Raw genomic sequence first — 15,470 nt, forward strand, 5'->3', positions numbered from 1 at the left:
AAAATTTTGCACCACTGATTTGTTTAAATATGCTGTACATTTGTTTTACGAAAATTAAAGGGTGATAAATTTTAATATTTTTGAAAAAAAACGTTTAACCTTAATAATGACAACTTTATGTTCTGACCCTCCCCCCAAAACAGAAAAGACTAAAATATTAAAAATGAATTAGATGATTATTTACATGAATGTTCTGATATGATTCATCGTGAATGAGCATGAAATGGAAACAGATTTAAAAATGATTAATTTCAAAATTGTAATTCTAAGGCTGGCAGATAATCAGAATAATGCTTTATCTGAAATGTACATGAATGATAATTCCAAGAATATAAGGGCAAATATTTATACCAATGTTGACACAGTTATTACAATGATTGGCAACCACTCCAGTGGCCTAAGTGGTCAGAATGTCTGCCTCAGATGTGGGTCATAGGTTTGAACCCCCAGCCAAGTCATACCATAGACTTATAAAAATGGTACAAGCAGCTGCCTCACTTTGCACTCAGCAGTAAGAAGTTATTGTTAGGCTTGGTGTCCGGGTAATGTGACTGGGTGGGACATCATGCTGCATGACGAGGTTAGCATGTTTTTGATCAACATTGAACAATTAGACAATTTTTTGGTGGTGTTGTCATGAGAAAGTTGGTGAAAAGTCAACTGATATAAAGGATTTAACATTAGGCTGGGATGATCTATCTGATGGAAACAAAGTTACACTGATTTTACGTAGTGACCAGTCAATAAGTTGGGATGTTAAAAAAAATCTGGTGAATATGGTAAGAGCTTATTGTTTATTAGGTGGGTCAAATGGTTATAGTATAACTAGACTTGGGACAGGACAGGACAGCAACCACATATTTTCAGAAATCAACATGGACAATGAGTTTGTTAAATAATGTCAAATACCCGTATGATAATAATGACTGCAACAATAAACTCTATGTAGATGAGAAATTGGGTTAGTGAGATGAGAGAGAGGTATTAATAACATCCGTTAGTGAAGGCAATAATGGATCTAAGCACTCGAGTAGCAGTGATGGAATTGGATCAAGTTCACATAACTTTGGTGCACTCTTCATCAGGATTGTACGTACGAAATCCATAGAGACGGGTTCAAATTCTGCTAATGGTTGCCATTCAAATTCTGTATCCCAACTATGGTGACGACGAGTCGATTGAAATTGTGGCGTCAAGCTTATCTCTAATGGTTTGTACTTTGTCACGAAAGAAATTTGCAAACATGTCCGGAAGGCTGACTGGAGAGAAGGTAGTTGGAAGTGGTGTAGATTTGTTCCTTGACATTAGCTTGTTAGTAATCCCGAAGAGCTCTTTGCAGCTGGAACTTTCCATGATCTTAGTAGTGTAGTGGGCTGATTTCGCTGCATGGACTATATTTGTGAGATTCTTCTTAGCGGCTTCATAGATTTGCTTTTGAATAGTGAGTCAGGTGGGAAGCCAAAGCCTCTCAGCTTTACGGCGGTCTCTTTTAGCAGTACGAAGCTGGTCCCTCACACTGCTATACCATGGAGAACACTTTTGAATTGATAATCTGCACTTGGTAGCTGGGGCATGTTTGTCCAGCAGTGAACACAGGCAGTTATCGATTTGTTCTGCTGTAGGAGGTAAGCAAGTTGTTAGGTTTGCTTGGATGTCATGCATTAATTTGGTTATATTTATCATGCGGAGTTTTCTCTTAGTAGCAGATAAAGGTGGAGGGTTAGGGACTGATACGTCAAGATGGCATATAATGCAGAGGTGATCTGATGCAAGGTCATGGGATACCAGGGAAGACCGTAGAATGTTATCATCAGGTCTATGAAGAATCCAGTCTAAAATGTGACCATGTTTATGGTGGGTTGGTTAACGGACTGTTTGAGGTTGAAAACATTAATGGAATCTAGGAGTTTTGATGTGTTTGGGTTTCTGGGACAGTCAAAGTGAAAGTTGAAATCTGCAAGAATGATCAGGTTGCCACCTATCGAATTTCCATACTCCAGGAGATTCGGAAACTGCTCCAAAAACAGAGATTCAGTCAGTTTGCGTTTTCTGCTAAGAGGAGGGCGGTATAGGCAGAAAAAATGGACTGACCTTTGCTCCAGTATGAGTGTGGTTTGGACTAGTTCAGACGATGTGTGGTCGAAATTGAATTTTGTTGTGTGGTGAAGACATTTGATCATGGAGTTCTTTGTGATGATAGCAATTCCACATCCGCGAGAGTTACGGGGCAACGACTTGATGGAGTAACCAGTGGGTGTTAGATCCACGCACTTGGATTCATCGCCTGATGTTTTTAGCCATGTTTCTGTCAGGATAAAAACGTCGATATTATGTTCGTTGATAAAATTAACTATTTATATGCGCTTTTCCGGTGGTCCTACTGATTGGGCATTGAATACAGCACTTTAATATGTTTGTTTTTTTTACCTGGTTTAAGGTGAATTCAATTCCTGCTTAATATTAAAATATAAAAAAATGAAATACAGAATTTTGTTTTATAAACAATCACCAATGAAAGTAAAAGGAACTTCAAAGCTGATAACCCAGAAAAGTTTATCGAAGAGATGGTAGCAAAAAAAAATACTTTAGGGGACAAAAAATTGTGTGGAGCGAGCCATTGGAGAGATACCATGAATGTTAGAAATGAAATGGTTGCCATGAAAAAAAAATATACAATAAATCACTTGATTGTGGGTTGTTTATTTTAGTCTTAGGGCTGCTGTTTTTTTATTATTGGAATTCAGTTATCAATGAAGAGTAAACACAAATCCTTGAAGATTTATGAAGAAAAATAACTCAGAGTGAATTGAAATATAAAAAAGAAAGAAAGGATGAAAAATGGCAAAGTGGAAAAGCCCCCCCCCCCCAAAAAAAAAAAGAAAAAAAAGAAAGAAAAGTTTTTGATGATTGGGTTTCAGGTTACTTTTTATCAGTGGAAGTCATTGACCACTTTGGTATAATTTTTTATCTCTTAAACTATACTTCCTTTAAGCCATACTTCATCATCAAGCAGTGTCGAGTATGCATACAAGAATATTGATACCTAGGAAGGGTTAGTCTGATCCATTTGTTCATAAAGAGTTAACTGAAATAAGACATCGATGATGGGGTTTAAAGACATTTTTCAGCACAAGATAGGCCATACGTATTGGCCAGTATAACTGGTGGAGGAAGAACCCAGGAAAAACTGCAGAAATAACCACCAACCTACGGGAAGCAACTGGCAAACTTCCTCATGTACCCACATTGACCGAGCCTGAGACTCGAAACCCACAAATTGATCAATAATGGAAAGCACTTAGAATACTCTGCCACCCATGGTCCCGCATCACTAAGTAATCAAATTTAATTTAAATATCTTTATCAACATTAAAAGAAACATAGCTTTTATAGCGTTTGTACAGAGCAATTTGATACACCAACACTGTATAACATCAAAATGTGGTCCACCCATGGCACATTAATACCCATGTATAAATCTTGTCGCAATAGTAGTTTCTGTTTCAACAGTAGGCTATCTCTTCTACGCTCTCTAATTCATTGATAATTTGCACTGATTAATCATTAGCAAAGTAAGAAAATAACGAGAAAACAATCTGTTTCTAAATGAATTAAACATTCACCCTAATCATCTGTGCTTTCCCTTTACTATCTCGCTCTCGTTAGGGACAAAATACGACGAAATATTTGGAGTCTGCCAAGTAGTCTACAAGAACCTAGGTCTCGTAACGGTTATGTGTACATGTTCCATGGTAATGTGTGTGTGTGATTTGGATTTTGAACATACCTTTAACAATTTTTCGGTCATATCGCTACGATGTCTGCAATTTTGCTGTTTAATATGGTGTCTAGCACTGGTACATCATGCCGCAAGCATGTAGCATCATGCCCCACCCAGTCAGATTATCCTGACACCAGGCCGACCAGTCCTAACACTAACGTGTTAACTCTCTGTGTGTGCTGTTAGTACCATTTTTATAAGTCTCTGGTATAACTCAGCCGGGGTTCGAACCTAACTACTTTTGACATCTTCTTTTGAAGGAATGAGCAAAGTTCATACTTCCTAACATTCTGGAAACAGAAGGAAGTAGGTAGAATGTGATTCTGAAAATCTGTGCGCAAAGCGCACAAAGGGCCTTATTGGAAAGAGATTTGGAGGGGAGTTGGTACGGCGTGGAATGTGTGTGTGTGTGGGTGGGTGGGTGGGGGCGGGGTTCTTACCAGACACATGTTATATAACATTATGGTTTCAAATCAACAGTCAGATAAAATCGCGAGGTTTGAAGGTCTCACCAAGCATTAAAAATTCACTCTTGCATTTGCACCGATCTTGAAAAACAGACTAAATGTTACATTGCAGCACAGGTAAAATGTATTGCATAATGAGCCATCAAAAACATCAACTCAGTGAAAACAAAAAGATAAATAAGCATTTAATGGCTTTGGGTTTCAGGTTACATTTTATACATGAAGATTCAACTAATTTTAAAGGACTCTATGGTGAGTCTGCAAAATCCGTTTGAGGTATAAAAAAAGCAACTCCCCCCTCCACCTCCACCCCCCCCCCCACACACACCAATCGGTCATTTTAATAGTTATACAATGTCAATCAAATGTGGTAGGAGTGTTTCATAGGATATACACTGTCAAAGTAGTGTCCCACGTCACACCCTTAGTTACGGTGTGACTTTCATATCAAGCGTGGAACAACTAGTTACAACTTTTCCTCATAACGGTTAAGCCACCTTTGTTGTATAGAACGACGATTTAGGGTTTAGGAGAATCCTATGACAAACAAGATAAAGATAAACATAAATTGAAACGAGCAATAAGACTTAAGCATCCATGGTGAAATGCATAGAGGGCAACTGCTTGTCTAAGATTGGTTCATATATTTTATTTTAACATGGTGAGTCTGTTTAGAAATGGTGTAAGTTTGCTTCAGGATTTGCGGAAATATGTGGTTTCTAACTCAAAATGCGTGCTACATGATACGTTTATGTTATATATATATATATATATATATATATATATATATATATATATATATATATATATATATATATATAACAGCTTGTATCATCTAAATTCAAACAGTCTTTTTTAGCAATGTACAATCTGCATATCGTCCTTGCCACAGTACTGAAACTACTCTTCTAAAAGTAGTTAATGACATTCTCTCTGCGTTGGATAGATTAAAGATTACTGTCCTCACCCTCCTTGATTTGTCTGCAGCATTTTACACAATAGACCAGGACATATTACTTCACCGTCTCCAGCATTTTATTGGCATTCATGATACAGCCTTACTGTGGTTCAAGTCCTAAATGGTCAACAGGACACAAATTGTATTTGCAAATGGAATACACTCCAGCCCAGTTGATAACACTCCAGCCCAGTTGATATATGTTGTGGTGTTCCAGAGGGGTATGTTCTTGGACGTGTTCTCTTCATTCTATACACGCAGTCGCTCTCAAGTGTCATAGATCATCATCCAGTGTCTCACCAATTGTACGCTGATGACACCCAAATATACAAATCTAGCCACCCAATTGAAGCTGATGCTACCATCCCAGGTGTAGAGAAGTGCATTTCTGATGTGAAATCATGGATGACATGTAACAAGCTGCAGACTAATGATGATAAAACTGAGGCCATACTGATATATATATATATATATATATATATATATATATATATATATATATATATATATATGCGTGACTTGTCTATTAGCCCTCATAACCCAATCTCTCTCTCTCTCTCTCTTTTCAACTACCTATCACTTTCTTCACGTTTGATCAAATTTGGTATGAACGTTTCGTTTTTACCACATACTCCAGCTAACTTGTGTTCCTCATGGTTACCAGGTAATGGTGTTACTTCCGTAGCAACCGGGCGTAAAAATCAGCAAACGATGCGTCTGATTTAGATCCCATCAAGTATGGTTACTGTTACCAATATTAAAAATGTTCTCTTCAAAACCTGCCTTGTCGTATCAGATTTGATAGGATTGGTCGTTCAACCATGAACAACTTTCACTTTCTTAAAGTACATGTTAATGCACCTTCATGTCCATATGAAGTCATTGAAATAGAAACAATTAAGCAGCATTTAAGTTATCAACAGTTTCTATAAAATGACTCAACATTATCCCTACATGGGTTTCATTCAAACCAAATTACTTGCCCAAATTCAATATTTGTCCTCTAGACCACTGCACAGCAGGTGAGCAATATCCGGTCAATTCGGTCACTTTCGTTTATTTGTCTGCGCGAAACTTTCTACCTCACCCCGCTTGTTTAGCGATCTAGTCTTCTTAAAGACAATTTTAGAGCTTGTAGAATCAACTTTAAAAAAAAAACAAAACACAACATGGTATATATTTGCACAGAACATCACAATAACAGGTTTTATTGGAAATCATTGAGGATTTTGGGCAGGCACATGCAAACATACACAATTAATACACTAGAGGAGGTTAATTGTAGCTGCTGCTAAAATGTCAGATTAGATGCAAAAGAGTATAAGAAGACAAGGTGTTATTTTTAAGAACCTGTGCAAACCATTTTCTGTATTGAATTTTTTTAATGATATACAGCAGAACTTGACGAATTTCGCAGATAACAATCTTCCCCATATTCGAACAATAACACCGTCTTCTCAAGTTCGTAGATATACAGTCTTCCAGAAGTTTGCAGACTATCCAGTCTTGCCAAAGTTGGCAGATTATTCAGTCTTCCATAAGTTGGCAGATCATTCAGTCTTCCATAAGTTGGCAGATTATCCAGTCTTCCCGCATTTCGAAGATTATGCTTACCTGTATGTTTCTAAGTCAACTAAGCACGTTAGAGCAGTGCAGGGTCATGGAAGGGCGGGGGAGGGGATGCAATTTGCATGTGCTGTAAAATTGCTGTAGCCTATATACGAAAATTAACAAGCCCGTCAGGTTTTGCCACCACCACCCCCCAAGTGTTTCCCCCCCCCCCCCGAAAAATAGTTGCAATGACGTCCCTGGATTAGTGGTTCCCAAAATGGGCGGTACCTCCCCCTGGGGAGGGGGAGGGGTATTACGGGGGGGGGGGGCGCTAATGCTGATTAATGATTCTTACAAAGTAAGGTAGGGGGTGCTGAAGATAACCAAGGGGGGCGGTGACCTGAACAAATTTGCGAACCACTGCGTTAAAATAAACTCTACAAGTGAATGACATCGGTTATAGCCGATGGAAGGGAAAACGGTTATTATATGAACAGTGACTGAAGCACAGGCACACACACACGTCTGCACACACTTTGATTGATTAATAAGTAACATTTACTTACATATTATATTTGTGACCAATTTAAATTTATCTCATTGGCTTGAATACATTGTGTAAATGTTTTCAGTTCAAAGGGAAACATATTGGTTAAACACCTATTAGCTTTTATTCTTTGCTCTTTACCGACTTTATCTCATCGAAAGAAGTCCAGTCTATAATGCACTCTCTTTCACTCACACTCCCTAGATGTAGACATGACAAGGGTCTCTGGTCTCGCATTTCACCAGATATTAGGATTGCCTGCTCCATTTTTCTCGCCCATCTGATATTCTTACAGATACCGGACCATGAAAGGTTGGTTGGAATGTTTATACTTTTCGCGTAGGGATATATAGTTATTTAAGAACGTTTTAACTAGGTTAGAGTATACCTTGAAGAACTTTATGTTAAAACACATGTAGTTGGATTAATATCAAACATAATAGTCACTGGCACCAATTTGAAATTCAATTCTCGCAACTGTATTACGATATTTGGTCCATCATTACACATATGGTATTGTTTTTGAATGTTCGAATGTTATGACACGTTTATATGATTCTGATATCGTTTGTTGAGATCGTCCATTAGTCACATAGTGCAATATTTTTACAAACTGTTTACGTTTTCGGTCAGTTTGTAAGAAAATGGAAAGACGAAGATCATGAAGGAGAAAAGGTGAATAAGAAACAATCAACAATAGTTTTCAAAGCGCGTTGAACAAGAGTACATTCGAAAGCAATAATATGCTTATTAAATGCTTTTCTAACACTGCCCCCCGAAAAATCAAACCACCTGTCCAAGAGAAGGTCATGTCTATAATACAGTTACAACTACTGTAGTATTGCTCTAACTTGTTTCAACTACTTCAGCTGCTGCTGCTGCTTCTACTACTACTACTACTTCTACTGCTGCTACTGTTGTTGTTGTTGCTGCTGCTACTACTACTACGCCACCACAACAACCATCAGTACAGCCTCCACAATCAATATGTCTGGTAGCCATATATATATCAATATGAAGTTTTAATGTAATGTACAAATAATGAGAAGAAGAAACAATCCAGTTTTCAGGATGAGGATTTCAGCGAGAATAAAAGTCGTGACCAAGATTTCATTATGACGAGACTGCAATAAAAAACGCAATAAAAAAGAAACACATCAGTGACTGGAACCAATGCAGCAGCTGCTGTATTAGCTTAGTTGTTGTTGTTGTTGTTTTTGTTGTTAATGAGGGAGCTGTTAGTATCATTTTTGTAAGTCTTTGGTATGACTCAGCCAGGGATCGAACCCACCCCGAGGCGGACGCTCTAACCACTAGGACACCGGAGCGGTCTGGTAGTTTGAGTCAATGAGGTCAAATATAATTATAATACTGTAATTCTGCATAGCCTTGAGGGCCAGTTCTTGGATGATCGAGCCGAATGTGATCGAGGCAATGAAATTATTATGTCTGATTTATAGGTGAATTGATTTATTCTCAGTTTCTGCCAATTACCTCTTTATATTTGCGGTCGAAGAAAATGTTCTCCTGCAACTCATTACATGCTGTGACCGTTATAGTACAGTAGACCGTTATAGTACAGTGGACCGTTATAGTAAGTGGCTATTGTTTGGTGAATTGTCTTATCTTAGGGTCGAGACTACTGCGTACAGGCAAAGTTACATACGGTTTTGTAGGCTGAAGAAAGACACGACAGGGTCAAAGATAAACATAAAACGAAGTCCATCAAGCCAATAGACGATCTTGTTGCGACACGTGATAGAAAGAGGACAAGGAAGTTGAACATAGTCGTGTCGTTTACACTCCCCGATGCAATGTGATTCAGTACATACTTGTTTATATAAACAGAAGTCCAATTCCCATCTACTAATTTTATTTTCCACTCTAAAGTGGAAAGTCAAAGCTTGAAGAGAAAAAAAATTCTGCTGAAAACATTATTGATTCTTATTTTAAAAAATAATCTTATTTTTGAAAATAATTTTTTGCAACATTTATTTAATCTCGGAAGTCAGTGTGCAGAAGAATTTCTAAAATAAAAATAATTCATTTTTACAGTTAAATTTTACGCGACTGCCCAATACGATCAAATATTTAAAATGGACAGTAAGTATACAATTGCTTCCGTTCTTAAATTCTTTGTTTTATTCCAAGATATCATTAGACACACGAATTAAGTCCTTTACTTTAGTTTTCGGTATCGGAAACGTTTCACATGCTTCACTGTAATTGTTACAACTTAATTGTCTCATTTTGTTTTGTCTTTATTGACAGATTACGCCGTGATAATCTTTGTTGCTGTGAGCACTTTGTTTTGTGATGAAGGTAAGTGTAATCATATATCATACCTGGATGTATTAATCTTCATTAGAAACTAGGTACTGTGTATAATAATTGCATTGTCTTAAACAGTTTTGTACAGTTAATATTAACATTGCATACACAATTATTGCTGTCATCTCTCTCTCTCTCTCTCTCTCTCTCTCTCTCTCTCTCTCTCTCTCTCTCTGTGAGTTGGTGGTTTTAGTCATTTACAAATATGACGAAAAAATCTGTAGCACATACTTTGTCACTTTTGTCATATATCTTAGTAATCAAGCCGGTAGTTTTTATATACTAATTTTCGTTATTGAAATGAATTGTTTATTATTTCTTTCTGTTCAGTATTGTACACCATATTTATTACAGGTTACAGCATAGTTCTACCATTCCAGTTCAGCTTTTCCGACCTCTATGCTTGGCATTTTATCTGAATAACACATGATTCACAAAACGATGTCTTATTGTGTTATATTTGTATAAGTAATTTATATTTATTTAAAAGGATAATATCATGTCATTTTCAAGTGTCTGCACAACTACTACGATGTAGGATTTGTCATGGTGCTAAATACCTGGATGACTGCCATACCATTGAAACGTGCAGTCACGATCAGGTAAAATATTTAGTTTTGAACGTTTTCATATACAGTCATGGGCATGAGACATTAGCAGCTTCAAGGTCAATACTATGGATTATAGCACGAATATATATATATATATATATATATATATATATATATATATATATATATATATATATATATATATATATATATATAGGTAGGTAGCTGCCACTTGGACCACGTCAGCTATTTACGAAAGCATTTGCGAATGCATTGAAATCCAATCATAGAAATAGCCGAGGGGTTTGGTCTCACTAGAGCGCATCCCATTTGAGCGCCGCTCAGTGAGGCGCTGATTTTTTTTTTTTTCCTCATTAGGGCTAATCCCATTAGGGCGCAAAAAAATCTCACTAGAGCGCATTCACAATAGGGCGCGGAGAAAAAAATTAAGTTCAACAAGATTGAATTGCCATCACGTTTGATGTTATATATTATAATATGTACAACAACGGCGGTCTCGTCACTATTAGAAAATAATTACTAGACAGAAACCAGAGAACCATCAATACACATAATTTTATACAACTATTATACCTTACACTGGTTTATTCTTTTTTGTACGCAAATAAACAAGTAGATAAAAAATGTAATGCAAATTAAAATATATAAAGTGGTCATTCCTAGCACAAACACGATATTACATGAATAAAACATTATAGATACATTTATAACAGCAAGTTCCGCCGTTACACGACTGCAAATCACTGCAGGACAAGAAGTGGTACGTCCAAACAAGAAATATTTGGACATTGAAAAACGCATTCAGAGACTGACGGTAATGTACAACGTTGGGAGCATTGATGCTATTGAACTGATAACTGGTATTAGCCATATTCTGAATCAACCCATTTAAAATAAATATAAAGTTTAGTTAACAAATGTGTTTTTCATTGTTCGCGCTCTAGTGATACTAGTTTTTCGCGCTCTAATGGGATGCGCCCTAATAAGATTCACTCTAGTAGGACAAAAATATTTTTTGCGCTCTAGTGTGATAAGCTCTAACGGTTTGCGCTCTAATGAAACGTTACCAGCCGGAGTAGTCTAAACAGGTTGCGGTTTCTTTTTTGCAAAAACATTTCGAACAAATAAAATGTATGTTGTTTCTGTAAATTACTACTCTAGCATACGTTTAAGGTATAGAATATAAAATAACAACGCTATTTTGAAAGGACAAAAACTGTCATCAGCAGAAGCATTTTTCTCCATTGAAATAAAGATCTGTTGTCAATCATCTTGGGTAATCCTTTGTTATACATGTACACCCGATATAGCGGAAGTGCTATCCCTGGATCCTACAGGAGGGCTTGTGGCAATATTGAGTGAAATTGTTATATTATCCCTGGATCCTACAGGAGGGCTTGTGGCAATATTGAGTGAAATTGTTATATATTGAGAAAGAATAGTATCATACAGGTGAGAGAATATACCAAATACTTATAAAAATGGTGCTAACAGATGCCTCGCTAGGCGAGCAGCATTAAGAGGTTAGTGTTAGACTGGTCGGCCTTGTGTCAGGATAATGTGACTGGGTGGGGCATAATGTTACATGTCTGTGTCATGATTGCCCAGTGCTAGACATCGCTATAAACTGCCACAATGCAGACATCGTAGCGATATGACTGAAAATTATTTAAAGCTATGTTAAAAATCCAAATCACACAGAGAATATTTTGAAATCATTCCATATCTTTACTCGAACACAGATCAGCGGGTTAAGGCAACAGTGGCTTTGCCTGCGCACAGTAACCCATATAAACCTTCGACCATGCACACATCCACAAAAAATCGCTGGTATAAATCATTCGCGCATAGCAGACACCCCTTCCCCTCCATGACGACCCGACGATTAACTCTCGTCTAATGTACAATATTTCGAATTCCTTTTCCAAAATTCAAGTCGTATTAATTAAGATGGATAGGTACAAATACATATCAAACAGAGCAGATAGTGCTACCCTGGATTGTACACGAGGATACGTGGTAAACAGAGTTTTAGCAAGAAATAGGATTTAGGAGTTACAGTGGATTAGATGCGAGTTATTTGCTAGCTTGCCATGCGGGTCTATCTTTTCCTCACAAATGCTTATACCACCGACCACACTGCATCCGTTTTTGATGATGTATGCATGGTCGATGAGATACAGGGTTTTGTGCGTGCAATGGTTGCCGTAATTCGTTGATACGGCTTCGAGTCTTGGTAGAGAACGATTTAATAATATTGTCTAACCTGATTCATAATATTCTCTCTCCTCTTCATAATTTTACTACAACGTTATCGCTGACACTCAACCAATAAGACCGGCATATGACTCATCCAAGCAGGTGAATAACTCTAACGCCTTTGTTGGATAGTGAAAAAAATTATTATAGCTCACCATTTATTAGCTAAATATTTACTGCTAAAAGCACGTTTTGAAAAATATTCCCGATTTGCAATGATTTATTTTGAGAAAATGTATGGAAAAGAGGGTAAAACCAACAGTAAATCGAATATTTTCACCGACAGAAACCGCGGGTCTAGCTTGGCAAAACCCATATGTTAGGGAGCAGTTTGATATCAAATAGTCTTTACGTCCTGAAAACAGCATAATTTGAAAAAGTCTATAACCAACAATACAGTCAGGATACATTTAACTAGTAATACAGTCAGGTTACATATGGATGATAATACAATCAGGATAAATATGGCTGAAAATATAGTCAGCAGAGATATGGCAGATAATACAGTCAGGATAGATACGACCAGTGCCGAAATACCAAACAGGCAGATTAGGCACCGGCAATGGGTCCCCGCGACAACAGATCAAAATAATACTGATAACACGTATCAGAGATAATTTGCGAGGGGGCCCCCAAGATTTCGACTGCCTAAGGGCCTAAGGGACTCCACAGGGTTTAATCAAGCAATGGATATGGCCAAGAATAGTCAGCATAAATATGGTCAACAATGTAGTAAGGATAGTTATGGCCAATAATACAGTCAGATAGATATGGCCAATAATACAGTCAGATAGATATGGCCAGTAATACAGTCAGATGGTGGACGGACAAAATGGTAGCGGACAAAATGGTACAGACAAAATGTTATGTGGACATAATGGTATTGGACAAATTGCGTATGGATAAAATGGTGCAGACAAAATGGTACGGAAGAAATGGTATGGGACAAAATGGTACTAGGATTAAATGGTATAGACAAAATGGTATGGTTAAAATGTTGCATGCAAAATGATATGGGGCATATGGTGCATATATTCGAACTTCGCTTGCTAATGAAAATAATAATTACATAAAATCATAATAAAATTTAAATTTTATTATTATTTTAAAATATTCACGCATCCATAAACTAACTGAAAAAGAAACCAATACAAATGATTTTTATTAAATTCATGTAACTTCGGAAATGTTAATTGTATTTTATTTAAAAAAACTAAAGTGAAACTGCAAATAACTTATGTCGAATCTACAAAATGCAACGATACCAAATAGCAATTCAATGCAAGTTTAATGACTGAAACAATTCGCAACAATTTTGAATCAACAAAATCAGCCTTCCATTACCTAAAATGATTATTCATGTCATCTGAGATAGAGTTTATGTTGGTCTCATTTTTAAATCAGACAACTAAAACTAACTTTATGATGACCTTCATCAAACTGGCTTTCTGGCATTGAAATTAAGCATTTACCATGAAGCCTAGGAATAACTTGATCTAGTGTTTGTCACGCTTCCATGCTCTTCCTTGCTTTCAAGAATCAATTTTTCTGTTTTTTTTTTTTACATTTCGTATTAATAAAATTGTAGTCGTATCATTTTGTCTATACCATTTAATCCTAGTACCATTTTCTACCATACCATTTTGTCCGTACCATTTTGTCTGCACCATTTTATCCATACCAATTTGTCCAATACCATTATGTCCACTTAACATTTTGTCCATACCATTTTGTCCGTACCATTTTGTCCGCTACCAATTTGTCCTAGTACCAGTCAGATAGATATGGCCAATAATACAGTCAAGATACATATTGCCAATAGTACAGTCAATGTAGATAAGGCCAATAATACAGTCAGGATAGATATGGCCAATAATACAGTCAGGATAGATATGGCCAATAATACAGTCAGGATAGATATGGCCAATAATACAGTCAGGATAGATATGGCCAATGATACAGTCAGGATAGATATGGTCAGTATTACAGGCAGGATAGATATGGCCAATAATACAGGCAGGATATATATGGCCAATGATGCAGTCAAGATACATATTGCCAATAGTACAGTAAATGTAGATATGGCCAATAATACAGTCAGGATAGACATGGCCAATAATACAGTCAGGATAGATATGGCCAATGATACAATCAAGATACATATTGCCATTAGTACAGTCAATGTAGATACGGTCAATAATACAGTCAGCATACATACGGACAAAAATGCAGTTACTATAAATATCACCAGCAATACAGTCAGGATAAATCACTTTTCCACGACCTCATTTTACGATTTCAACAAATCATTATTACTCTAGTAAGTAATAATGTGGCGGAAGGTAAACCAGAAAGATGGCACTCTGAAACCCGTCGTCCTTTTCCTTCACATATTAGAAAGAAAGAAAAAATCGGATGCAATTAGTGGGCATTTAAAATGACTGTTATTTCATCCAACTAAATTCATTAAAGTCACAGCGTGTAGTAATCGCAACGTAAGCAATAATTAAGGGTAGGTAAACCCAATGCATTCACAGTTATTTTTCCTTTTTCATTAAAATGTAGAGGAAATAATAGCAAACAATAAAGGAAAAGGTATTTCGTTCCTGGTTGAAACGTAGTGTGTAACTTTCAACATCTATTATTTCACACTGACTTCTCGTCGTATATTAAGTCGGATATTTGTTCGCCAAAACACTTTCTTGTATTGGTCTGCCCAGCCTGTGTCTGCAGAGAAATTTAGCAGATATCAGTCTTGGGAAATACAGTAAAAACTGGACCCACGTGTGGATTGTTTATATAAATAGAGCAGGGATGCACTACCTTTTTCGGCCATGGGCCAGCTTGCATTTTCTAAGACCACTCGAGGGCCGCAAACACTAATTTCTTTAATATAATTACTGTTCACGGGCCAGATTTCTGTGTTGTTTTAATTTGTCCAGAGGGCCGGACAGAACACGTTCGCGGGGCGCATCCGGCCCGCGGGCCGGGGGTTGTACACCCC

At 37.0% G+C, this 15,470-nt stretch overlaps 1 protein-coding gene across 2 annotated transcripts in view; it reads left to right on the plus strand.

The window, feature by feature from the left end:
- The first annotated feature begins 7,489 nt into the window (after positions 1 to 7,489).
- Positions 7,490 to 15,470, plus strand: part of LOC149779271 (uncharacterized) — a 40,418-nt gene continuing 32,437 nt past the window's right edge. The window contains exons 1-3 of one of the 2 annotated variants that reach the window (XM_089939865.1): positions 7,490 to 7,616; positions 9,576 to 9,626; positions 10,149 to 10,237. In XM_089939865.1, coding sequence (XP_089795991.1) covers positions 7,610 to 7,616; positions 9,576 to 9,626; positions 10,149 to 10,237 — 147 coding nt within the window. In that variant the 5' untranslated portion in view covers positions 7,490 to 7,609. Of the gene's footprint in view, positions 7,617 to 9,314; positions 9,408 to 9,575; positions 9,627 to 10,148; positions 10,238 to 15,470 lie in introns of those variants that run through there. The other variant, XM_089939866.1, reaches the window with a different exon arrangement.

This window comes from Sinohyriopsis cumingii, chromosome 17 (genome assembly GCF_028554795.1).
Source record: "Sinohyriopsis cumingii isolate HCF-2022 chromosome 17, ASM2855479v2, whole genome shotgun sequence".
Classification (NCBI taxonomy): domain Eukaryota; kingdom Metazoa; phylum Mollusca; class Bivalvia; order Unionida; family Unionidae; genus Sinohyriopsis; species Sinohyriopsis cumingii.